At 51.2% G+C, this 25,922-nt stretch overlaps 1 protein-coding gene across 3 annotated transcripts; it reads left to right on the top strand.

Annotated features, from left to right (window-relative positions):
• The first annotated feature begins 220 nt into the window (after window positions 1–220).
• On the top strand, window positions 221–25,385 carry LOC102796925 (mechanosensitive cation channel TMEM63B-like). Of its 3 annotated transcripts, none has more exons than XM_006806550.3 (24): window positions 221–524; window positions 8,045–8,260; window positions 8,787–8,866; window positions 10,548–10,586; window positions 12,049–12,139; window positions 12,671–12,708; window positions 12,846–12,988; window positions 13,594–13,645; window positions 13,762–13,870; window positions 13,948–14,018; window positions 14,303–14,383; window positions 15,431–15,554; window positions 15,898–16,031; window positions 16,250–16,387; window positions 16,474–16,627; window positions 16,782–16,888; window positions 18,195–18,281; window positions 18,365–18,430; window positions 18,505–18,667; window positions 18,767–18,872; window positions 19,092–19,259; window positions 20,533–20,648; window positions 20,725–20,808; window positions 22,215–25,385. In XM_006806550.3, exons 2-24 carry the CDS (start codon window positions 8,072–8,074, stop codon window positions 22,401–22,403), a joined length of 2,529 nt encoding a protein of 842 aa, XP_006806613.2. In that variant the 5' UTR covers window positions 221–524; window positions 8,045–8,071; the 3' UTR covers window positions 22,404–25,385. The 3 variants fall into 3 exon arrangements, with proteins under 3 accessions (XP_006806613.2, XP_035770586.2, XP_006806614.2); XM_035914693.2 differs by having other exon boundaries at window positions 22,218–25,385; XM_006806551.3 differs by lacking the exon at window positions 10,548–10,586.
• Window positions 25,386–25,922: the final 537 nt, after the last annotated feature.

A 25,922-nucleotide genomic window follows, 5' to 3' on the forward strand; every position in this document is an offset into this window, starting at 1 on the left:
TGGTCTGAGGTCTGCTGTGCTGCTTGCACTGTCTCATAAATGTCTCATAATGTAATATTTGTTGTGCTGCGGTTTTGTTTCTCGTCTTTATCTGTGAGTGAAACCAGAGAAAAGTCTGAAAAATAAAAGCAGCGAGCGCTCTTATTTTGAAGGGCGGGTGTTGTCGCCCTCTGTCGGCGCCGAGTGGAAGCGCCGCCCCCCCCCCCGCCCCCCCCCCCCCCCTCCTCCCGTTTCTATTCCCGGACCGACCGCCTCCATTTTAGCACCGACAGCCGGCGGAGCAGCAGCGGCTGTCAGCGGACCGTGAGGCCAGCGGAGAGACGCGCTGCTGCGGTGGGACTGTGGCTGTGACCCGGCGAGAGGAGCCGCTCCTTCGGCTGCTTTGAGCTGTTTGCGGGATGAAGGCTCGGCGGAGGGCCGCAGCGGCGGATCTGTGAGGATTTAACGGCTGTGCTGCTTCCTGCGGAGAAATCTACCCTGAGAGGAGCGGAGAGGAGGAGCGGGAGGAGGAGGCCGAGCTGCAGGTACCGGCTTTGTTCTAATCGGGTTTATTGATCGTGAGGCGGCTTTGTTTGATGTGCTGGGCGGCTCGCGCAGGCCGCTGCTGCCCGGACAGCATCCATCCGGCTCGGTGTCTGGGGGTGGGGTGGGTGGTGCTGGTAGAGGTGGTTATATAACGTGTGCGCAGAGGACGCCGGGCTGTCTGCGCGTCGGTCCCGGTGGGGCTCCGGCGGAGCTCCGCGCCTGGTTTCGGGCTTTGTGTCCGGGAGCTGCGGGGCTCTGCGGCCGGACTGCAGGTGCACCGGGCCCGCTGCTCCATCCGGGCCGCAAACCGGAGACAAACGAGGTCAGAGAGCCGCAGTCCGCCGGAGGAGCTGCTGCCAACGGCCCGATACCCACCAATCAATAAATGTGGTAATCGATCAGCCTCCGGACGGTCGGGCAGGCCCGGCTCTTTGTGCTGAACGGAGGAGGAGGAGGATGGGCCGCTGGAGGAGGAAGCTGCGGGGGCATCTCTTCCAGAATTTTCTCCCATTTTATGAAAGCAGAGAGGAGCTTTAACCCAACCTGCAGCGGTTTGAAGTGCTGAGAGCTGCTGCTCCTGCTGCTGCTGCTCCTGCTGCTGCTCCTCCTGCTGCTCCTCCTCCTCCTGCTCCTCCTGCTGCTCCTGCTGCTGCTCCTGCTGCTGCTCCTGCTGCTGCTCCTCCTGCTGCTGCTCCTCCTGCTGCTGCTGCTCCTCCTGCTGCTCCTCCTCCTGCTGCTCCTCCTCCTGCTGCTGCTGCTGCTGCTCCTGCTGCTGCTCCTCCTCCTGCTCCTGCTGCTGCTGCTGCTGCTGCTCCTGCTGCTGCTCCTGCTGCTGCTCCTCCTGCTGCTGCTCCTCCTGCTGCTGCTGCTCCTCCTCCTGCTCCTGCTGCTGCTGCTGCTGCTGCTCCTGCTGCTGCTCCTCCTCCTGCTCCTGCTGCTCCTCCTGCTGCTCCTCCTCCTCCTCCTGCTGCTGCTCCTCCTCCTGCTGCTCCTGCTCCTGCTGCTGCTCCTGCTGCTCCTCACAGTCAAACAAAAATAAACCCCAGTTTAGTCTGGACCTTCAGAGCATCACTGCAGTGTTGATGTGGTACTGCTGCCTTCAGTGTGGGCCGTGCAGATGTTCCAGGTGTTCTTCAGACTGACAGGAAGAACAAATTCCTCTCGTTGTTTCTTCCCGAGGAGAGTGACGGGCAGTTGGTGAGGTTTTAGGAAACACGCTGCCGTGTCTGCGGCGTGTTTGAGCAGCTCAGGAACAAGCGGCGGTGAAACCAAAGTTCCAGAAACACGTGTGTTTGTGGTCTTGGTGAGCTGTAGAGACGTGGACTCCTCAGGCCTGCTGAGGGACGGAGGCACACACACACAGTATGACGTGGGGGTGAAATGCCCGACCGTTAAATGACAGAAAACAGTTTTACAGTATTTACAATTTGCAGGTTAAAATTTACAAATTAACTTAGAAATTTACAGTAAAAATGTGCAGATAGCAGAAAGATTATAAGGATTATAAATGATAGGAAATGTGTGGTGGTGTGATGTGTGTGAGAGTCCAGGCCTCGTAGGTTAGGGGAGCAACACACATCAGACTGACGACGAGTCTGAAACTCAGAAACAGATATGACAGTCTGAGAAATGTTAAGTTGAAAAGATGAAAAAGGCATTTTAATCACATCCTGCAGTAACGATGCTGTGTTACCAACATCACACGTTCTGATGAATGTTATGAATGATGCGCTAAAATAACTCAACAATAAATCCTCCAGTTATTTCCTCCTGCTGGTCTGGAGTCAAGCGCCGGGGGCAGCAGTGAGCCCGGACCTCCCTTCGCCTCCTCCAGCCCGTCTCCTCCGATGTGGAGGAGCAGCGGCTCTGCTCCGAGCACCTCCATAAGGACTGAACTCCTCGGCCTATCGCTAAGGAGGAGCTCGTCCTTTGTTCAAAGAAAGCTCATTTCCACCGCTTGTACCTGCGATCTTGTTCTAATCAGGACTAGATTACAGATTTATGGCGTTTCTCAACAATGATGCGCCACCTGGTGGCAGATGGCTGCGTAGCATCAAGACGATAATTTACCGTCTTTGGGGATCAATTAAAATGTTACGATGAGATTAAATGACCAGTAAGTCTGGTACCGAGTAGTGACAGCGACGGGTAGTCGCGTCCCTACTGGAGACGATGCTGCAGCGACTCCACAAACTTTGGAGGAGCAGGAGGAGGAGCAGGAGGAGGAGCAGGAGCAGGAGGAGGAGGAGCAGGAGCAGGAGGAGCAGCAGGAGGAGGAGGAGCAGCAGGAGGAGGGTTATTTGTTAGAATGTGTTTGTTGCTCAGTTGCAGCCGTGAGGCGTTCAGGTTTCCTCAGAAACTGTTTAATGTTTTGGCGCACGTGTGCAGAAAGTGAAGGTCACACTTTACAGCAGTGCACTTCACAGGCTGTTGGCAGGTTACCGTGGAAACATCACCTGTCTGCTTTATTTTTTCACCTGCTCTTATTGTGAAGGGTCAGGCAGAACAGGGGAGGAGCACACAGGTGTCGTGGGCTGCTGTGATGTCACACAGGTGTCGTGGGCTGCTGTGATGTCACACAGGTGTCGTGGGCTGCTGTGCGCGCAGCTTGCAGCTGATGTTGTTGACAGGTCGATGGGCCTCGCTGTGATGTCACAGGGGTCCGAGGGCTCTGCGGCGGCCTGATACCTCCAGGTTCACCGTGTTCACTTTTATCATTTGCCCAGAAAAACATCTGCTTCCAGACGCCGTCACATGACCAGCGGGGCCGCTTGCTGTTTGTGTTTTGCTGCGTGGACGACCTCCCGACAGACAGCAGGATCTCAGAGAGCGCCACACGCACTTCCTGTCAGCCTCTGAACCATAGGAGCTTATTCTGAACCCTGCACGTGCTCAGCTGTTATCTGAGGGCCGCAGACGCCGGCGAGTTCTGATCTCGCGCTGATAGACGAGTCGGAGGCCGTGAGGTGGGGGTCACAGGGCGTTCCTCTGACGTCTCAGCTGCAGGAAGCTCTCAGTGACCTGCAGTTCCTCTGACGTCCAGCAGAGGCAGCAGTGAGTCGGTTAAAATGTTAAAATAAACATGTTTACATCCTGATACTCAAACTGTTTAAATGACGTTAAAGCTTGCTCTGTCAGGGGCGGGGCCTCTGCCTGGTGGTGGTTGTAGCTGCCGGAGCATCTTAATGACATCATCTGACCAATAATATGGCTTCCATTTAATTCTGATTTTAATTGGATGGGGTGGGTGGGGATCATGGTGGCTGCGTCTACGAGCGGGTGACATCAGTGTTGTGCAGTCTGTGGGACACTCGCGGCGTCTGTGAGCCTCGTACTTTCAGACCAGTCCGAGCGCAGGACGTGGCGGCTGTCTTACGGGGGGATGGTCGGGTGGATGTTGTTGAGGTGGAGCGAAGCAGGATTATGCCTGAGCACACTGGAATGAGAGGGAATCATTCATGAATCATAAGCATCACATCAGGGAAAACGTGTCACTTCCTGCCTGTGGACAGACTGGTCTGAAATCAGCTGACTGATATTTCCTGTCCAGGCCTCACTTCCTGTTTAAAGACAGAGGCCGTGACCCACTCGGACCTGTTACCGTGATCCGGGTAAAACCAGAGCTGCCCGCCAGTCTGAGGCGCCTTTGGAGAACCAGACGCCGTGTGCTTCGGTAACGTGTGGCTCCAGCTCTGCGGCGCCTCGCGGGAATGTCTGCTCGCCGACGTCATCACACACCTGTCTGCAGGTGAAAACCTGCGTACCGTCGCTTCCTCAAAGGTCGGGTCCTCTTTAGAATAGAAGTATCCTCAATTGTCAATGAGTGGGAGCACAGTGGCGGGCAGGCGGAGCGGGCGGGTGGAGCGGGCGGGTGGAGCGGGCAGGTTCACACAGAAATAAAGAATAAACATGAGCGACTGTAGGGCTGCTCGATGTAACGATATAAAAACGTCTGTCGTTTGTTTCGTGGTGTAAAACAAACTGTTTACATTTGTTCATGTTCTGATGTCGCTGTAAGTTCTCTCTTTCTCTTATATTCAATATAACCACACTAAGGACGGACAAGCGCCTGTTTTTATGCGTTGTCATTAGCAACAGCAATGATAAGACCATCGCGTGTCCGCTTGTTTATTTTCCACATAAACCTTTCACAATAAAGCTCAAGATCCTGTTGAGACTTTTCAAAATAAACTGAATCACATGAAAGAGCAGATGATTTATGGATGAGAAGTAAAAAAGACGCCAGGTGCTAAAAAAATAAAGCTTAGACTCAAACGTTAGAACAGGCTTTTCCCCGCAGCACGCCGTGTAATGGTAAATGGTAAATGGACTGGTTCTTATATAGCGCTTTTCTACTCTTCTGAGCACTCAAAGCGCTTTACACAACTTGTGCATTCACCCATTCACACCCATTCGTACAAGCACATTTCTCTAAGTGCTTTCTAGATAACATTCACACACATTCATACTCCGATGGATGCATCGGAGAGCAATTTGGGGTTAGTATCTTGCCCAAGGATATTTGGCATGCAGACTAGGGGAAGCCAGGGATCGAACCACCAACCTTCCGATCAGTAGATGACCTGCTCTACCTCCTGAGCTACAGCCACCCGTGTGTGTAATAAATACTCACAAAGAAAACGGCGCCGTTACAACTTATGTCTAAAAATGTGTCGTTTCATGCGTCGGTTAAAACACTCGAGTCCAGGAATTTACAGAAAATGTTAAATTTTTGTGATTTATATTGTTGTCACCTGCAGGTGGAGATGTTTCTCCATCATGGAGACGTCTGCAGGTACATGTCTGCTCCTGTGGCTCTGAGGGGAAATGAGGGTGGACAGAATAACGTGTGTGTGTGTGTGTGTGTGTGTGAGAAGCTGATGTGGAGGTCAGTGTGTGTCTGCACACCTGCCACACATCCTTCATCATCGTCAGCCTGAGCTCACTCGAGTGGACCGGACCACCGTAGCTTCAATGACACAGACTCCCTTTGTGTTATTGAAGCTGTGATGCAGCCCATAATATTCTCCTTGTTTTTGTAGCTCTGTAAAGAAGCACCGGAGCACGCCTGGTGCACCTGAGGGTGAAATGTGAGCGCGAGGACGCCGTCAGACTGAAACAGGAGACGTGACAGCGTACCTGTGAGGATAGAAAACCAACGTGTGTGTGTGTGTGTGTGACCAGAGTCGACCCCCCCACACACACACACAGCTGGAGGGTGGAGGGACAGACCCACAGGATTGGCTGTAACCAGGTCTGATGCAGGAGCTGTTTTACCCCGGCGGGTGGAGGCAGAGGCGGTGTTTTTGGGTGGATGTCTTCTGCACTGCAGCTCTGATGGAGGCTTCAGATGAGTCATGCTGCTGCTGCATCACCATGGCAACAGAGAGGAGGGAGGGAGGGGGGTCTCTGAGTGACGCTGCACCGGAGGAATTTTCCAGATCGGGCCGTCACCGCACGCGCTCAGAGCAGCAGCAGAGCCGGCGCCTCCTGCAGGCTGCAGGTGTCACTGCAGGTTCTGGATCTGATCCAAGCCGGAGCGTTGATCAGCGATCTGATCACAGCTGATCACGCTGCAGACGCATCAGTGCTCAGCTCGGACTGAAGCGGCGTGCAGGCTGGGAGCGTTTTACTGTTTAACGTGTTGTTGTTCTACGCCCGTCTTTGGGGTTGTAAACGTCAGGCGCGGTGGACAGGAAGTTGGAAAGCTCTGGAAAAGATGCCGTGTGATTGGTTCAGTTTATTTCAGAACTTTCTGGATGAATTGTCGTGAAAATGTTCTCAGAGGTGCAGTTTTAGGGCGGGGCCTCGATTTTAAGTCTTCCTGCTGTTTGTCTTTTCTGAGGACTTCCTGTTCCTGTTCGGGAGCATCAGGAGCTGCTCTGATTCGTCAGATGCTTCCATGTGTGCGTGAAGCACGTTCACCAACTCTGTCTGTTTTTCCTTCACTTTGACCTGAGCGTGTCAGAGGTCGCCCGGTCAGACCGGCTTCCTCTGACCCAGGTCACCTGACAGGAAGAGCTTTTATTGTCGACACCCCGCCCCCGGGTCTGAGTGAGGGGCACTGGATGAAACGAGTTTCAGTCGTGTCCGAGGACCTCGACCCGTCTCTGCTGGAGCTCGCCGTTTGTAATGGGGATTGGATGTGACTTGTCTCGCCCCCCCACGGCGAGTGAAATCACGCTGGCCCGCCTTTGTTTCCCAGCTCTGTGATGTAACTGTGACATCATCAGTGACAGCGCCCTCATTGAGCCGTAAAATCTAGGCCAGGACTGCAGTCGAGGTAACCATAGCAACGGGATCAGTAGGCTAAGCTGCTGGGGCATGCTGGGAAATGTAGTGAGCTCTGCCAGCTTCTCTCGTCAGTGTGCTGAAGGTAATGATGAGTAAATACGAGTGTGAGTGACACGTTTAAACTCATTAAAGCTTCAAACGCAGGAAGTGACACGGCTCGGTGTCCTCCTTCACACATCACACCTGTGGTCACCTGCAGGTGTGTGTCACTCACTCACCTGCAGCTGAAATGTTTCACGCTGTCGCTGCTCCAACAGCTGTGATGTGTGAAGGACCGAGCCGTGTCACTTCCTGCGTTTGAAGCTTTAATGAGTTTAAACGTACGTGTGTGTGTGTTCAGCCCGTCGAACCACTGCTGATCTCATCAGGACACGGCAACAGAGCAGATTTCCGACCTCGGGCCGTCGCCGGCTCAGTGACGTAACTGTGATCAGCAGACTCGTGTGAACCTTTCGTTTGTGCACGTGTGGAAACGAGGCGACGGATAAAACCTTAAAATCCCATTAGCTGGTCCAGGATCAGTGCAGGTGAGGTGACGGAGGACGCCATCATGAGGTCGGCCTGCAGAGAGCTCCTGATACTTTCTGTGGTCACGGTAACAACGGTAACAACCAAACTACTGTAAATAACACAGATTATAACACATCACACACAGGAAATATCAAACTGTAACCGCTGCTGTGCATCGTACAGGCAGGAATGGCTTCCTGTGTCGTTCACAGGTGCATTATGGGTAATGTCAGTGACTGGCCAGCACCTCACGGAGTGGGGGTGAGGCGTTGTCCACCATTGTCCTTATCTTGGACAACATCCGCCTCTCTGACACCACCCTAAGGGAGTCCACACATGCCCCCACAACATTACTGAGCTTGTGATCAGTTTGAGTCGTTGCATCACGTGACATCACGTGACATCACGTGACATCACGGCTCCGACTCATCCAACCACCACAGTCACCCGAAAACCTCTGAATATGGAGGTCTGTGTGCAGGGCGTGCCGGGGAAGGGGAGAGGGCAGTCCCTGGTGGTGGCGTGAGGCGGTCCTCTGAATGATGAATGAATGAAATCCCACCGAGGTCAGATTTGTTTACATTCAAACAGCTGTTAGATCTGACGATCCGCACTGAGCATGCTCGCAGGTCAACCGTCTCGTCTCAGGCGGTCGTGTGGCTCCTCCTCCCTCCTGAGAGCAGACGTTTCACATCTCTTCTCTTTTCTCCCTCAGGTTCTCCGCGAGGATGCGGCAGTGAGCATGCTCGGAGCCCTGATCGTTATCATGGCGATTACCGGCAGCCACACGTGCAGCGGTCAGGAGAACTGCTCGGACAACAGCGACGGCAAAGACTACTGTTACTCGGCACGCATCCGCAGCACCGTGCTGCAGGGGCTGCCCTTCGGCGGCGTGCCCACCGTGCTCGCCCTCGACTTCATGTGCTTCCTGGTGAGTTGCCGCCGCAGACACGGAGGATAAACACGCCTCCCTTTTTGTCCTCGCATCACTGTCGTTAGGCGTGAACACTGCCCCTCCCACACACGCTCACACGTGACAGAACACTGTCACCCAAAGTGTGTGAACATCAGATCAGCTGGAGGGCTTCCTGACATGTTGGTGTCAGTGACCTTTGAACTCTGAGAGCAGCATGCTGGATTTTTCCGTTAGATGTCGGATGTGAAATTTCGGCTTTTTTTCCCGGAAATTTGTTTGGGAAGTGAGTTGGGAAGTCGTCTTGTAATCAGAAGGTCGCCGGTTCGAGCCCCGGCTTGGACAGTCTCTTCACCCGTTGCCTACTGGTGGTGGTCAGAGGGCCCGGTGGCGCCAGTGTCCGGCAGCCTCGCCTCTGTCAGTGCGCCCCAGGGCGGCTGTGGCTACAACGTAGCTGCCATCACCAGTGTGTGGATGTGTGGATGTATAAAGCGCTGTACAAACACAGGCCATTTACCATTTTTTCTTTCCTCTTCCTCCTCAGGTGCTCCTCTTCGTCTTTTCCATTTTACGGAAGGTTGCGTGGGATTATGGCCGCCTGGCGCTGGTCACCGACGCTGACAGGTAAACGAAGGTTAATCAGTCTGTAAACGTTCTTCATCACAGAGCTGGAGACAGCTTCACGGGCTTGATCCGTCACAGGGGGGCGCCGGAGACGACAGGAAGCTGGGTCGTTATTTGTGTGATGAATAAACATGTGCTGAGGTGAGACAGGAAGAGCTGAGAGATGATCGTTCTGATGTGTGAACCAAAGACAGTTTTAGGTTTCCTACGTTGAAATCAGTGAGCTGTCATATTAACCTGAGCATCAGTGGAGCTCTGCAGACAGGGGGCGCTCACACACAGTTTGGCTGCTTTAAGCCACATTTGAATATGAATGTTGGGTCTGGTTTAGAAACTTATTCTCGTTAACGACAAAAACAAGACGAACATCTTTTACTTGCTAGCACGGGAGGCCCCGCCGGTGTCTGAAAGCACCCTGAATCCAGACTGACCCCAAATCCTCCGCTTGCTGCCTTTCATTGGGAAAACAGTTCACACAGCACAGCAAAGCACCTCCCACTGGAAACCCCCAGATGGTTCTGAGACAAGACTGTGTGTGTGTGTGTGTGTGTGTGTGTGTGTGAGAACATCTGTATGCATGTGCAAGAACGTGTGAGTGTGTGTGTGCATGTGTGTGTGTGTGTGTGTGTGTGTGTGTGTGTGAGAACATCTGTATGCATGTGCAAGAACGTGTGTGTGTGTGTGTGTGTGTGTGTGAACATCTGTATGCATGTGCAAGAACGTGTGTGTGTGTGTGTGTGTGTGTGTGAGAACATCTGTATGCATGTGCAAGAACGTGTGTGTGTGTGTGTGTGTGTGACTTCCAACTGTTTCTAACAGCATCCTTAGTCATAAAATGGTAATCTCCCCCACACCCAGTATATGGTTCACTTCCTGTAATCCCATATGGAAAAGAAATGGTAAAAACTTCTATGGTTTACTCATGAAAGTGGCCACATCCAAAACATACAAGTTTCATTATATAATTTTCTTTTATCTGTGTTCACTCTTGTGTGCTTTCATACAAGTTTCACACAGACAGATACAAACTGATTTATAAATATCTTTTCCTTATGGGTTGGTTCACCGTGCACAACACAGTGAAGCCACAAAAGGGCAGGAAGCTGACCACACACAGATCTGTCAGATGCATCTGCAATAAAACCTCCCCCAGCACAGAGTAGCTGCAGAGGTGGATTGTCTTGATCCTATAGATTTCACTCAGACTTACAAATTTAAGAAACACATTTAACAATTTGACTTAACAATGAACAAGTAAAAACACGGTAACATGTCTACACCCAACAAACACCGACAGTATTAAAGATGGACGTAGCCTCCAAGATCTGACAGGTGAAGCCTCCTTAAATCTGCGTTCTCACTCATATCCAGCAGGTGGCGACGCTGGTTGGGAAAAAGTCTGACTGTATAGAAGAAACTGAGCCTCCGACTCAGTGGGACTCTTCCCTGATTGGTTGACTCGATGCTCATTGGTTAACAGCGTGTTGTAGCAGTAAGATTAGGCGGCGTTAGCAGAAAGCTTCAGCCCGAGGCTTCGCGGTGACATCATGGCAGCTGTGTCCATCTTTGAGCGTCCATGTGTAAACGCGGTGGTGATGCGCTCCTGCTGTGTGACCTGATCGGGGTTGTTTCCCTCTCACTGGCATCACATCCTTGTTATTTTCTGTTTCCTCTCCCGAAGACTGAAGAAGCGTTTCAGCGACCTGGAGGAGCGGGAATAGTATGTTGTTGTTGCTTCCTCCCTGTTTGGTTTGTCTGCTAACAGCCTCTGGTTAACGGGCTCTCTGGTTGGTGCACTAACACCTCTTTTCTGCATTTCAGTCTGTGCTTGTTCGGGTTTCTGTATGGAAGGTTATTAGTGCCAACAGACCGCAGCAGCCTGCTCGCTACATTTAAGCGTTTAATCATAAAAACATTTTAACTGCTTTGTTGAACTGGAACATTTTAATCCTTCTGTTGTGTTTGTTTGGCTCAAAGTGGGCTTCCTATTCAGGCAAAATGGTTCATTGCCATGCGCCATATTATCGGTGGGGGGGCACATTGGGCGGTTTTCCTATGAACTGTGTCAGTGAGGCACTAATCGCCCTCCGCAGCACATGAACACTGTGTTTTTACAGCATTGAAATGGCTAACTATGCTACCTGCTGTGATGCTAACCCCACTCCACGCTTCTCTCCATGTTTGTGTCAAACTCAGCCGAAGGCGCGACAGAGATAACTATGAGCCGGTGAAAAGGTAACGGCTACCCGCGTGTGTGGACCCCTGTGACGTGCTAGCTAGATGACTCAGTAGCCCAACGTGCCGTAGCCACGCCCACGCTCAGAGTCGGCCGCTAAAACGATAATAACTGACGACATCGTAAGACGTAGTCGACGTTAAAGATGTCGGCACTACAGAACAGCCGGTCATTATTGGGGTCACTGGTTGCCATGGTGATTCCCACCTTTGTGTAAACGTGGTTCTGGACCCCGACTCTCTGAAGTTCTTGTGTGTTGTGATGTCAGCTGTTCTCCGTCTGGCTCTTAGTTTCGTGTTGTTGTCGTGTTCGAGTGCGTTAGTTCCCTCACATCCCTCCTGTGTTTCCCCGTGTCAGTTATTGTCGCTTACTTCCTGTCCCTGTTCTGTATTCAGTTTTACTTCCTGTCCTAGTATAAATGGCGCCGTCGTCCTCGCTGCGTTTCCTTCTGTCGGCCGTTTACAGACTTCAGATCGCTGAACTTTCCCCGACTCTGCTGTTTAGTCCTGCAAACAGTGACAGCAGAGACAGAAACGTAGAAACCGTGAACGGCGTGAGGCAGCAGGTCCGGTGGATCGAGTCCGGTTCCTGAGCGGTTTGAACTTCCTGCTGTACCGACCGCCACACAGCTGTTGTTGGATAAACGTGACTCAGATCTTTATTTGCGTTTCCAGCTGATCCGACTGTTTGGCTCTAGACCGTTTCTCCCAAATCCGTCAATTTGAACCCAGTGAAGGGTCGCCGCGGTCGAGTGCGCGGGGTCACCGCAATCGAGCGCGCGGGGTCGCCGCGGGCGTGCCGATCCAGGTTTGTGCTTGGTGAACCGTCGTCTGTGTTTAGTGTCTCGAAACTCATTTTCAAAGGAACTCTAGAGTCTTACCAGCTGTCACACACAGAGGTCAAAGGTCAGAGGGCCCCATACTAACATTCCTGTTTGCGTCCACAGCGTTGCCTCGGCGATGCACTCGGAGACGCCCGACCGCTATGAACGCCTCACCTCGGTTTCCAGCTCTGTTGACTTCGACCAGAGAGACAACGTAAGAACGCCTTCATCACTCCCTCCTCTTCCTCCTCCGCCACAGTTAGCCATTAGCTGACAGAAGGTCAAAGTTCATCCAAACTGGGCAGAACCGCACATCATCATCCTCATCATCATCATCATCATCTGGCGTCACCACAGTGAGCAGCTCTTCAAAGGCTGTTCTTGTATCCGTGTCAGTGTTGATAACCCTGCACATGAACCACTACGCTGGACTGATGTCCTCCATACCTGCCACCTGCTGGTCATTTGATGTTACTACAGATGTTTGACGTGTTTCTCTGTTATTGTTACTTAACCTTCTCATGGATGAGTCAGGATTTAATTCATGCCTGACGGGGTTGAAGCAGGACACTCAGAGTACGTCTGTGATCTGTGTTCCTAATCCATCGGCCATTGTTCAGCTCGGCAGCTCTGACCGCTAACGGTTAGCTGAGGCCCCGCCCACTGGCCTCGCCTGCACAGTCGGGGCTTTCGCTGACGTTTCGCTTGCTGTAAAGCTGTCGTCTTCTTCCTGTTTGTGTTTCAGGGCTTCTGCTCGTGGCTGACGGCCATCTTCAGAATAAAGTGAGTATGAGGCTTCTCGCTTTCACGGTCAGAGCGAACGCTCCGCTGTCCCATCGTTACCGCAGACTGAACTCATCACAGACGCTCAGATCTCCCAGTGTGAGAACAGACCGTGACTCCTCCTGTTTCTGCCGCAGAGACGAGGAGATTCGTGAGAAGTGTGGCGAAGACGCCGTTCACTACTTGTCCTTCCAGCGTCACATCATCGGCCTTCTGGTCGTGGTCGGCGTCCTCTCGGTCGGCATCGTCCTGCCCGTGAACTTCTCTGGAGACCTTCTGGGTAAGAACATCTCGGTCTGAGGGTCTCGGGTCTTGATGTGTCACTCACCGCCTTCTCGCCTTCTGTCTGAATGTTTTAGTCCGAATTATCAGTAAAGATGCTTTCCTCAGCCGAGGAACACCTGGACCACCCTCCAAAGAAGGTAAAGTGGGTGGGGTCAGAGGCGTAGGCGCCCTGCGCCCTGTAGACTGTGGCTAATGGTAGACTCATCTGGTCTGTAGTACGAGTGCCGTGTTAGAAACGTGCTGTGGTTGTCATAGTGACAGGCGGTAAGTAAGGAGGTGAAAGCGGCTATGAAGACTTCCTGTGCTGACCCAGGGGCGGGGTGTCTTCCTGTCAGACGCACATGGAGGGCGTCCGCTCGGCGAAACGGCCTGCGAGGATTCAGAAACCGTGGACGAAGCTGTGAGCTTTAGAGAAGTCACACTGAGTGTATGAAACCATCGATAAACACCGTGACTACTGGAAGTCCACCAGCGCACATCTGTGATACGATGATGTTAGGAAAAGCACTCGTGCACACTCGTGCATGTGAGCATCGATGGCTCACGACCTCCACCGACATGACCAGTAAAGTAACCCGATCATGTGACCTTTTCTTCCAGAAAACAACGCCTACAGCTTCGGACGCACGACGATAGCCAACCTGAAGTCTGGGTGAGATTTCATATCTTCTTCTTTGCTTTGTTAATCACGGCGCTGTTTCCTGCAGATGTTTCAGAGTAAAAGCTCCTTCCTGTTGAGAGGTAATCTGGGGGTTTGCTACGTTGCAGGACGAACCTGCTCTGGCTGCACACCACGTTTGCCTTCATGTATCTGCTGCTGACCGTCTACAGCATGAGGAGGCACACGTCTAAGATGCACTACAAGGAGGACGACCTGGTAGGAAGTCCGTGAACTCTGAGGACGCGGCATTTGTGCGCTGAGCCGTACGGTAATCCCAGTTTTGTGTGTTGCAGGTGAAACGCACTCTGTTCATCAACGGCATCTCCAAGTACGCCGAGGAGAGTCAGATCAAACAGCACTTTGAGTAAGTTCCACCTGTCAGTGTCAGAGCTGTTCTCCTGCTCAGTTTCTGATGATGAGTAACCTCCATGAGCCACTCAGCTTATCACAGTTTCATTCAGAAGGGATGTCCCTAATATGGTCATCTGGGGCACATGGCCAGTCAGATGAAAGGGGGCGGGGCTAAAGCAGCTTGTTTCAGACATGCACGAGGCCCAGCATCAGATAAAGAAGGATGATTATGAGCTGCTGTGGTGCAGGAATCGAACGCTTGTTCTGATGGTGGCGTGCCTCCTCTGTGTCCTGCAGGCAGGCGTATGAGAACTGCACGGTGCTCGAGGCTCGGATCTGCTATAACGTGGCCAAACTGATGGCTCTGAACGCTGAAAGGTGAGGCCCAGTGCATGCTGGGAGTAAAATCTCACACCCACACAGTAATCATTCATATGCATGAAAATGTGAGACTCTGAACGCATCACGTTTATAAGTAGAAATGCATCGATCAGCTGGTTTTGACCCCTGAGCTGTGTGATTACTGCTGTCATGTTCAGCTCCGCTCCAGAAGCCTCGTGTTTCTGACTCCACATCGACCAGTTGGACCTGATAAATCTCCAGCAGTCAAATCAATTTTATTTATAGAGCACCGACATGCTTTATACTGTAAGGTCGACCCTACAATAATAGATACAGAGAAAAACCAACAATCATATGACCCCCTATGAGCAGCACTTTGGCAACAGTGGGAAGGAAAAACTCCCTTTTAACAGGAAGAAACCTCCAGCAGAACCAGGCTCAGGGAGGGGCGGGGCCATCTGCTGTGATTGGTTGGGGTGAGAGAAGGAAGACAGGATAAAGACATGCTGTGGAAGAGAGACAGAGATCAGAAGAATAAAATACTGTAAATAGGAGCTTTTTTCTTTTCCAAAGGAAATGTTTTGCTGCTCTAAACTGATTCAAGCAGACCTTTGACCTTTTGCACAACCAATCACAGGTGTTTACATGATGATTCGATCTGTGCTGCAGAGCCACAGCCAATAAAAAACAAATTGCAGACTTTAGTTGAATCATTGCTGACAACTTTAACCCAGGTTTGTTTTTATTCACATTGCTTGTTGTCGCTACACAGCTTGCAGGTTTATCCAGACCTGTTTGTCTTCTGATGAACTAAACTGCTCCTCATGTTAAATTCAAGTCTGGTCAGCTAGCATGGCCTACGTTACCTTCAGCCGCCCCGGCTACAGGAGCCTGGCTAACTACGGGTTTTTATGAGGGTGTGAAGCCCAGTCTCCAATTCAGTGATCCTGGCCTCCAGAGCTGCAAACAGGCCACATTCATTCCAAATATCGTTATTGCTAAAGGGCGCCGAGGAGTTAGCATCTGACACGAGCAGGAAAGTGCTCCACGTCGTCACCTGATGACTCCATTTGTGTTTTGCAGGAAGAAGACGGAGCGCAGCAAGAAGTTTTTTACCGACCTGATGGCTAAAGAACACGTTCCCACCATGATCAACCCCAAGCCCTGCGGACACCTCTGCTGTTGCGCCATCGCTGGCTGTGAGGAGGTAAAAACAAAGACATCGCCCCCATGGCAGAACCGTGCGCGGTCACATCAGCAGCTGCTAACTAGCTAGCTGGGCTCATTATACAGCGACGTTTTTGTCCTGCGTCGCGTGTCTCTGCGTTATGTTGTGGTGTTTCCGTTGTTAAAATGCCGCCAATACAGAAAACGGCGAGCTGGTACTCAGAATGATGAGTCCAGGAGCAGCAAGCTGGACTTCAGGGTTACTTCACCTGCCCTGCAAGTCGTCACGACATCGCCAAGCTTTACCCACATAATCCAAATGCTAACGTGCTAATGTTGGCATGTCAGGTGGCGGTTTGTTGACGCTTTTCTGTGGTCTGCAGGAGGAGGCGGTCAGCTACTACACCAAGACGGAGGCCAAACTGAAGGAGGAGTACAGGAAGGAGAAGGAGAAGGTCCACACCAAGCCTCTGGGCATGGCCTTTGTCACCTTCCAGAATGAGGCCATGACTGCCATGTAAGCCACTCGCTTCACTTCCTCTTTATCTGTCTCAGACTCCTCCCCCTGTTTTTCTCCTCAAAAACTTCTCATTTGGCGATCGTTAAATATTTTATGGTTTTTATAGTTTTCTCTAACGAAATGTCCCACCTGCCTCCACCTCACGTTAGCCACACCCCTCACACTCGAACCCTTGTTTTTGACCTCACCTCTGCTCACGACTCTTCTCTTCTCAGTATTTTGAAGGACTTTAACGCCTGTCAGGTTCAGGGGTGTCGATGTCGTCAGGAGCCACGTTCCTCTCAGTTCAGCGAGGTTCTTCACGTTCATAACTGGAGTGTTTCGTACGCACCCGACCCACAGAATGTCCGCTGGTATGTCCGCAGGCTCCGCCCACCTGAAACTTTGGACAAATAAATGCACCCTTTGAGATCAGCTGACTCTGTGTTCCTTCCTGTAGGGAACACCTTTCACTGGGCGGGATCTCCTGGTGGATCCGTTGTTTTATCATCAACTGCATCCTCTTCATTCTGCTCTTCTTCCTCACCACGCCCGCAATCATCATTTCCACCATGGACAAGTTCAACGTCACCAAGCCCGTCGAGTATCTGAATGTAAGAAGCGTGAAGCAGGTGTATCGGCTTCAGGCCGATTCCTTCAGCTCTGACTCTGTGCTCTCTGTCTGTTGGGTGCTTGGATCGATGCTGTGTTGGTGAACGGTTTGGGTTGGTTGGGTGGATGAATTGTTTTTCTTGGTTTCTTGAACAGAACCCCATCGTCACTCAGTTCTTCCCCACCCTGCTGCTCTGGGCTTTCTCTGCTCTGCTGCCAACCATCGTCTACTACTCTGCTTTCTTCGAGGCTCACTGGACCAGGTACAGCTGCTTCCACTGCTCCTCTTCATCACTTTATTTCTGAGAGTAGCACACACTGTGAAACTAGAAATAAATAAGTCGAAGGTCCCATTTAAAGTCATTTCCTGTAGAGTCCCAGTGATGATTAAAGTCGAGTGAGGCTTGTATCTGACCTCAGTGTTTGCCATGTTTTGTTTTTTTTTATCCCCTGCGTTATTGGGCACGCTTCATCCCTTTTTTCTTTTTTTTTTTGGTCCCCATTTTACCACGATTTGTCCCCATTTACCCCACGCTTTGTCCCCATTTACCCCACGCTTTGTCCACGTTTCCCCACGCTTTGTCCCCGTTTACCCCACGCTTTGTCCCCATTTACCCCACACTTTGTCCCCGTTTACCCCACGCTTTGTCCACGTTTCCCCACGCTTTGTCCCCGTTTACCCCACGCTTTGTCCCCGTTTACCCCACGCTTTGTCCCCGTTTACCCCGCGCTTTGTCCCCGTTTACCCGCGCTTTGTCCCCATTTACCCCACGCTTTGTCCACGTTTCCCCACGCTTTGTCCCCGTTTACCCCACGCTTTGTCCCCATTTACCCCACACTTTGTCCCCGTTTACCCCACGCTTTGTCCACGTTTCCCCACGCTTTGTCCCCGTTTACCCCACGCTTTGTCCCCGTTTACCCCACGCTTTGTCCCCGTTTACCCCGCGCTTTGTCCCCATTTACCCGCGCTTTGTCCCCATTTACCCGCGCTTTGTCCCCGTTTCCCCGGCGCTTTGTCCCCGTTTCCCCGGCGCTTTGTCCCCGTTTCCCCGGCGCTTTGTCCCCGTTTCCCCGGCGCTTTGTCCCCGTTTCCCCGCGCTTTGTCCCCGTTTACCCACGCTTTGTCCGCGTTTCCCCACGCTTTGTCCACGTTTACCCACGCTTTGTCCCCCACGCTTTGTCCCCCACGCTTTGTCCCCCACGCTTTGTCGCCGTTTACCCGCGCTTTGTCGCCGTTTACCCGCGCTTTGTCGCCGTTTACCCACGTTTCGTCCCCGTTTACCCGCGCTTTGTCACCGTTTACCCGCGCTTTGTCGCCGTTTACCCGCAGTTTGTCCACGTTTCCCCACGCTTTGTCCACGTTTCCCCACGCTTTGTCCCCCACGCTTTGTCCACGTTTCCCCACGCTTTGTCGCCGTTTACCCCACGCTTTGTCGCCGTTTACCCGCGCTTTGTCGCCGTTTACCCGCGCTTTGTCGCCGTTTACCCGCGCTTTGTCCCCGTTTACCCGTGGTTTGCTCCTGGTTCCGTCCATCTCACAGTTTCTGTTTCACCTGTCGGTGTGTGCAGGTCTGGAGAAAACAGGACAACCATGCATAAGTGTTACACCTTCCTGATCTTCATGGTTCTGTTGCTGCCATCTCTCGGCCTCAGCAGGTAACAGATCTTGTGGCTCTAAAGAGTGTGAAACCTGACTGACCTTTGACCTCTACTAAAGCGTTTCTGTCTGTGCTTTCCAGTCTGGACGTTTTCTTCCGCTGGCTCTTTGACAGGAAGTTCCTGGCTGATGCTAAAGTCCGATTTGAGTGAGTAATGTTTTGTTTCCAGCCTACAGTTTGACGGTTGTTACCGCTCACTGAAAGCCACTGTGTTTCTGCAGGTGCGTCTTTCTGCCAGATAACGGCGCCTTCTTCGTCAACTATGTTATCGCCTCCGCATTCATCGGAAATGCCATGGACCTGCTGAGGATCCCCGGCCTGCTCATGTACATGATCCGGCTGTGCCTGGCTCGCTCTGCTGCCGACCGCCGCAACGTCAAGAGGGTGAGGACACACTCACTGAGAAGTTTATTTTGATGCGGTAAATCTTTCAGCCCACAGGGGGCGCTGCTCTGACTGTAACCCTGTCTGTCGTCCCTACAGCATCAGGCCTACGAGTTTCAGTTCGGAGCAGCGTATGCCTGGATGATGAACGTCTTCACAGTGGTGATGGCCTACAGCATCACCTGCCCCATCATCGTGCCCTTCGGTCAGTCCAGCAGTAACTGTTAGTCAGTACATGTTTAGAGTAACAGTACAGGTGTTGAAGTAGTAGTAGTACTAGCATCCAGGTGAAGTCATACAAGTCAGTGTAAAGTGTGACGGTGGCTGAAAATAGTCGAATTCCTGTTCCCGTAAAGTCTCAAGTCAGAATAAAAGCAGGTCCAGCATGACGTCAGGGGTATTCAGCTCACCTGTTCACCCGCAGGTCTGATGTACATGCTGCTGAAACACTTGGTGGACCGATACAACATGTACTACGCTTACCTGCCCTCCAAACTGGACAAGAAGATCCACTCTGGAGCCGTCACCCAAGTGGTGGCAGCACCCATCCTCTGCCTTTTCTGGCTGCTGTTCTTCTCCACTGTACGCACAGGTAAGCCCCGCCCACCACAGCTGTGTCAGACCTTCCTTGCCGCTCCGCCTAGGACGGCCGCTTAGACCGTTTGATGAGTCCAATAAAGTAATGCGAGTGGTGCAGGTAGCTGTTCTGCAGAGACGCCCTTCATGACTGCAGGATGTTTCTGAAAGAAGCTGCAGAGCTCAGTAGCATCCCTGAGTGTCCGGGACACTACGAGTCTCCTGACCCTCTAAATCCCTGAATTTCTCTTTTATATAGTTAATTGTAGTTTTCATTATTAGTGGATCAATGAGAAGTTTGAACAGTTCTGGTCGTTTGATAACAAGTGCTGAAAGTGAAAGGCAGTTTCTGACATGTTGCTTTTTTGGGGGGTAGACTTGTAGTCAAGACCGCCTAAACAAGACGATACCAAGACCAGTGGGTATCGAGACCAAGACCAGTGGGTATCGAGACCAAGACCAGTGGGTATCGAGACCAAGACCAGTGGGTATCGAGACCAAGACAAAGTCAAGACGAGACCGAGACAAAAAAGTCTTTAAGCTGCAGCCAGATGCTGCTTCGTTTACAGGTCTCGGGCACATTTATGTGTTTTTGCGATGCACAGCCCTCCTCACCGCCGTCTACTGTCTCACTGAGAGCACAGACGCACGCTCCACTTGACTGTCGCATCCATCACCCTCTGTGTTTTTCACATAATGATATTATCCTGTATCCTCGCATGTGACTGGCCACAATATGGAGGGAAATTACTTGAGTTGCCGGCTCTTGCTCTATAAGCACTCTCGTTGTCATGGATACTGTTGACTCCAAATCTCCCGACCACTATGTCGATCTGAGACAGCGAGACCGAGACCAAAGTCCGTCGAGGTCGAGACCAAGACCAAGTAAAACTCTGGGGGGGGGATTTTTTAAATGTTTCTATCGTTTTGGGGGGGTCTGACAGTCCTGCCAGTGGGTACTGGCTATTATCACCTTGATAACAAGATGTCATCTCCGTGGATGGCCTTCGATAGCATCGCCAAGTAAATGTGGTTAACCATACTTGTCCTCACATCTGATTGGCCGGTGTTTTCAGAGGACATTTGTGGGGTGAGGTCATGGTTCAACCTCACTCTCACTGGTCGGATACAAATAGGCGATAAATCCGTTTTCTGAGGTGACTCCTTTAGTGAAGGTAACCACACCATGAGCTGTTTTAAACCCAGCAGGACTAAAAAAACAATGTGTTAGTATTCGCGACAGGAAGTTGTTAATTGCTGACCATAGCTAACTGCTAATGTGCTCCCAGGCTTCGACACGCCGACCTCCATGTTCACGCTCGTGGTGCTGATCGTCACCATCGTGGTCTGTCTGTCTCACGTCTGCTTCGGACACTTCAAGTACCTCAGCGCTCACAACTACAAGGTACGACGGCAGTGCGATGAAGGTTAGTGTGCAGTGCGTGAACGCCAGCGTCTTATTCCGAGCATCTCCGTTTCAGATCGACACAAAGGAGAACGACGTGGACGCTGTCGAGAACGGACGTCCAGCTCGTCCCTCGTCCTCACCCACCACCAAATCTCAGGTGACGCATGTTGTCTTTATTGGGATTGCAACAAACCACTCCCCCAGGTTTTCATCAAACGGGTCTCAGTACTGCCGGAGGTCGGGGCCGCCGAGGCCTTCGGTTAGTCCGCCTTAGACACACTCACAGCTGTTTGAGTCTGTGGGCCCAGAAAGGCAGACTCAGCAAAGCAAACCAAAACTGAGACGAACTAGGAGATGGTGTGAGATTTTATCAGAATGCCTTTCCTGGACTAATTTTGGATGATCCTCCCGTACAGCTCGAATTCAAAGATCTGCTCTTACCTTATTTAACTTGTCTCTCAATCATTGCACTGAAGGGAGAACACATTTGTAGTTCTTGATTTTATCCATAAGCTAATAAAACATTCTTTCTAGTTCTCTAGAAAACCTTGGACCTAAGTTACCGATGGTTCCTTACTTGCTTAGATACACAAGTTTAATGAATCACAACTAGCAAACAACACTCCAAAGGTTGATTCTGTTCATCTGGACGTTTTCAGTGAGAGATCTCACTCTCAGATTTCAGTTTCATCATCATCAGGTGACGTCTTCAGTCTCAGCTGACTGCAGGTTTCAATCTTATCAACAGGACATTTGCATAATGACTGAAACCAGCCCACTGAAGGAACAATGGGCTGGGAGGTCAGTTCCTTAATCTTAATTATGCAAATTCTCATGACCATTGATCAACAACCACTGATCAATGGCCATGAGTCCCATTCACAGAGAGTTGGGGAATGGCTGCAATCACAGCTTGTAAGATGGTGACAGATGTACCCTTAGGCCCCCTCCTCCATTCAGAGATGGTCTTTCCCTCCTTGACTCCGCCCTCAAACCAGCGTTCCTCTCTGTCCAGGATGTTACATCCTCATCCTTGAAAGAGTGTCCACTGGCCTGTAGGTGTAAACAGACTGCAGAGTCCTGGCCTGACGAGGTCGCTCTTCTGTGTTGTAGCCAGAGGTTGTTTGGTTTCCTCGATGTATAAATCCTGGCAATCCTCCTGCACTTAACAGCGTACACTATGTTACTCTGTTTGTGTCGGGGGACCCGATCCTTGGGGTCGACCAGTTTTTTAAACTGGTCGACCCCTTAAATACTGATCTGTATATGTAGGTTTACGGTACACGTCAGCGTTTAGATGTCCCCCATTACTGATGGAAATCTCACAGTCTAAGAAGGCTAACCTGCCATTCCCCAACTCTCTGTGAGTGGTACCCATGGTCTTTGATCAGTGGTTGTTGAGAATCAACAATCAATCAGAATCAACTTTTGGAGATTTACTCACCTGGATGATTGAGCATCAAGACGATAGCAAACAACACGTTTTTATAGAAATCTGATCACGTCACAGTTCTCTTTGTGGTCGTGTCTCTTCCTGGTGGTTGACCTGTTTTTATGTTCCAGCAGCAGCAGCAGATGTACATCGCCCAGGTCCTCCAGGACCCCAACTCGGACGAGCCCGGCGGAGGGAGCAGCGAGGAGGACCGAGGGTCATCGCAGGATGAGGAGATGCTGAATGGAGGGAACAGCATCAATGAGGCGGATTTCCAGTCGGGGGAGGACAGTCTGATCGCCAACGAAGTGCACCAGTAGCTGGGGGTGGTGCTAGAGGAAGGGGGCGGAGCTAATAGAGGGTCATACCCACACAACAGTTACAGATAAAGCTGACTGGAAAATCACTACACCCATAAACACTTGTACAGTAGATTCACGGTTAGCTCCACCCCCTCTTGGCCTGAAGACTTGACCCTGACCTTTGATGCCGGCGCCGGGTCGCCAACATCCAGTCCTGCACGCCTGTGGATCCTTAATGGACATCAGATAGTGTCCACAGGAAATCACTGTACATAACCACAAAGCCAAAAGTTCTTTTTCTTGGGTTGGGTGGGTGGGTTTTAAAAACTTGTGCCTGGGCTGGATTCTTTGTTCGCACTCGTGTCTTGACTTCCCACTACGGGTCACCTGAACCCGACCCCTCCAGGGGTCCAAGCTGATGCTGACGCTGTCTTTTTTCTCGGCATAGTGAGCGCCTGTTGCGTCATCACCGTACTCCAGAATCAGAGCGTTAAACAACTCGCCAACCGCCAGTTCTCATAGTGTTAGAAACCTCGCTTACGCAGACGCATCGGCATCCCTCTTCTCTGCTGGCCCGTCCTCGCCTCCGTCCTGTGGCTCTGAATGCCAGTACGTTCAGCGAATCACCTTGGAGCGTGGGGCTTTTGTTTCTTTGGTTTTTGTACCTGCATGCTGTTGGGAGTGCAGTCTGGATTAAACCGTCGCACCTTTGGACGATGTCATTCATTGCCGGATTGTGCTGGCGAGCGAGCACGTTAAACTTCCTCTCGCCTGCTGGCTTCAGTTGGACCGCTCCTCGCCGTCGGACTACAACACTCCATGCAACAATGCTTTCTTTTCTGGTTTGAGTTCACCTGAACTACCTTAAATCATGAACACCTGACAAAGGGAACAGGGATGTTTGTGTCTGTGTAGGTTTAGCAATCTGAACTCTTTCCAGAGGTGGGATGAACTTTGTGATGACTTTCAGCAGCAGGTAGATCGACTTCGGGTAGATGAAGAAGAGCAGCGCTTTTCGTCGGGATGTTTTTACCTGAACACCTGAAGCTCGAGGTACTGAAGGTGTGTGCTGTCCGTCTGTGCTAGCTCCTTATAAACAGACTACATCACAAAGGGTTCTCCAGGCGTTGATGAAAACGCCATCCATCTACTGTAGAATCAGTTCATTTTTTTTCTTTCACTTTCGTACAAAAGTTTAGAAATATAATAATAATCACGCCGTCTCGGTCTCTACGCGCATCAATAAAGTTTTAGATAGAGTCCGACTGGTGCGAATCGATGGTTTCATCTCTGCCGCGGTACGACGAGCTCCTTCCATCCAATAATGAGCCACAGCTTTCTAGATGTGCCGCTGGTCCGTCAAACAAATAATCACTGTTTATTTCATGCTAATGATCATATTATAATGACTGTTTTTAGCTAATTAGCTGGGTTTATCTGACTGAAGCTAACCCTCGGCTAGCTAGAGCAAGCGACTAATAATCAGGATGTTTCAGTCCATGAAAAAAGATACTGACCCTTTGTCCTGTTAGCGCGTGTCTTTAAAGCTAATAACTTAGTTTGTCGTCCCGATAGTGCAGTGTTAGCCTAGCTCTGGCTCCAGTTAATAAAACTCACCTGATTAGCTCGTTAGCAGGGATGAAGCTGTGTAAAGTTGAACTTACTCCTAGCTTCTCGTTCACACCAACGGCTGGTTTAGAACCAGGACAGAACTGCTGAGTCATTGTTAGCTTCAAGCACACAACTCAGACACATAGGAATGATGCACTGTTAATTGTTAGCACGCAGGCTAACACAGCGCTAGCCTGCTAGCCCGGGATTCGCATTCTGTTAAATGAAGACTAAATGGTCTGAAACCGCACAACGATGAAGAGGTGATGGTTTAGTTAAGCTAGCACTTTCCCCTGTTTTGCATGTGATGCTAGCAGGGCCGCGCCACAGGGACGCAGTGGTGAAACCAGCGGTCTGGTTAACCAGCGGTCTGGTTTAACCAGTTGATTTACACCTGATTGTTCGGCTGTCAGAGGTGAGCAGGCTCGTAGCTCACGCTCCATGTGGTCGTGGTGCCGATCTGCCTCCCGGTGGAGGGATGTAGAAAACATCAAGTTGCAACTGACTTGGCTGGTGGTGACATCATCACAAAGACAGGTCAAGGGGTGTGGCTTCTGCAGAGTAACATAAGTGCTTAGCGACAGAATGGGGAGGAGCTAGTCTCAGGTGTGTTTTGTTTTGTTCCTTTTTTTTCTAAAACAATGTTTACATCAGATTTTGTTTGCTAGGTGTGTGCGCGTGCATGTGTGCGTGTGTGTGTGCATGCGTGCGTGGACACGGAGCTGGACTATGAAAGCTGCGGCCGCTGGCTCGCTGGCGTCGGCGGGCGGCTGCATGCTGGAGCTCTGCAGCGTTCGTGTCCGGGTGTCGTGTTCTGTTTGATGTTCCCCGCCGCTCCGCCCATGATTGTACGCAGATGAACCTGAAGGTGGAGTCGAGCCTGATCCTCAAGGTTCAGCTCGGCAGCTCGCAGGAAACGACCTGCTTCCTGTTCCTGTCTGTGTAAGGGCACCGGTGTAGAATCATTTTCAGAAAGGAGAGGCTGAAGTTCGACCGGAGCCGCACAGACCCGGCAGAACCAAACGCGAGCTCGGGGGCTTCGGCGGTCACGGCCTGCGGGAGCCCCGGGACTGTTTGTGTGGAAAAAGGGGACTCGAAGGTTTCTGGAAGCGAGCCGCTGCTTCGTGCTGTTTGTTTTTTTCTTTTTTAAAAAATAAAATTCCTGAAATGTGAAGAAGAAGAAAAATGTGAAGCGAGGCGTGAAGCGAGGCGTGAAGCGAGCGACAAACTGTGTAAAAACGAGTGTAAATAGCCATCGAACTGCAGTCTGTCGTCCACGTCCTGCTTTAATTTATTGCTGTGACTCTTATTTATTTGGACTTTGTTTTGTGTACAGTGACACCTTCGTCTTATTTATGTTCCTGATCAATAAAACTGATTTCATCCGTGCTCTCGTGCTCTCTGTTTGTCACACCTGAGGCAGGAGAAGCGAGCGTGCCTCATAAACACTTTCAGGGTTAACTGAAACTCAGTCAGTTACCATGGTAACAGACCGTGGACCTTAGCTGTTGTCTCTGCAGCTGTGTCCCAAAACGTCAGCTGCATCCTCCGGAGGCCGCGTTTGAAGGCTGATTACGTCACAGCGACGAAGGCTGTCCCAATTCGTCGACTCCTTCAAATGCGTCCTTCATTTCCCCGAATTTGAAGGATGGGTCGGGTGTGTCCTTCGTGGCCCACCATATCCCAGAATTCATAGCCCAGCCAAACTCCAGTTTTCAACAATGGCGGCCGCTACTAAGTTTTAAAATTACTCTTACTAATCTTTCTGGGCCACAAAATAAACTTTTAACATATTTTCAGGCGAGAAAGTAGCTGTGTGAACATCAAATATCTGCTCGTTTATCAAGATATCGCATATTTGCAAAAGTGCGCCGACGTTTTCGGAGACATCTCTTACCCCCCAGCTCGATAGCTGGGGGGTTCAAT

The sequence above is a fragment of the Neolamprologus brichardi genome, chromosome 6, assembly GCF_056152115.1.
Source record: "Neolamprologus brichardi isolate AB-2024 chromosome 6, ASM5615211v1, whole genome shotgun sequence".
In the NCBI taxonomy this organism is placed as follows: domain Eukaryota; kingdom Metazoa; phylum Chordata; class Actinopteri; order Cichliformes; family Cichlidae; genus Neolamprologus; species Neolamprologus brichardi.

What these genes read in the sequence shown, in the direction of transcription:
- LOC102796925 (XM_006806550.3), top strand. Translation starts at nt 8,072, where the DNA reads ATGCTCGGAGCCCTGATCGTTATCATGGCGATTACCGGCAGCCACACG. An exon ending in CCATCGCTGGCTGTGAGGAG is followed by an intron (nt 15,555 to 15,897) that starts GTAAAAACAAAG and finishes TGTGGTCTGCAG; the next exon opens with GAGGAGGCGGTCAGCTACTA. An exon ending in CTTCTCCACTGTACGCACAG is followed by an intron (nt 19,260 to 20,532) that starts GTAAGCCCCGCC and finishes ATGTGCTCCCAG; the next exon opens with GCTTCGACACGCCGACCTCC.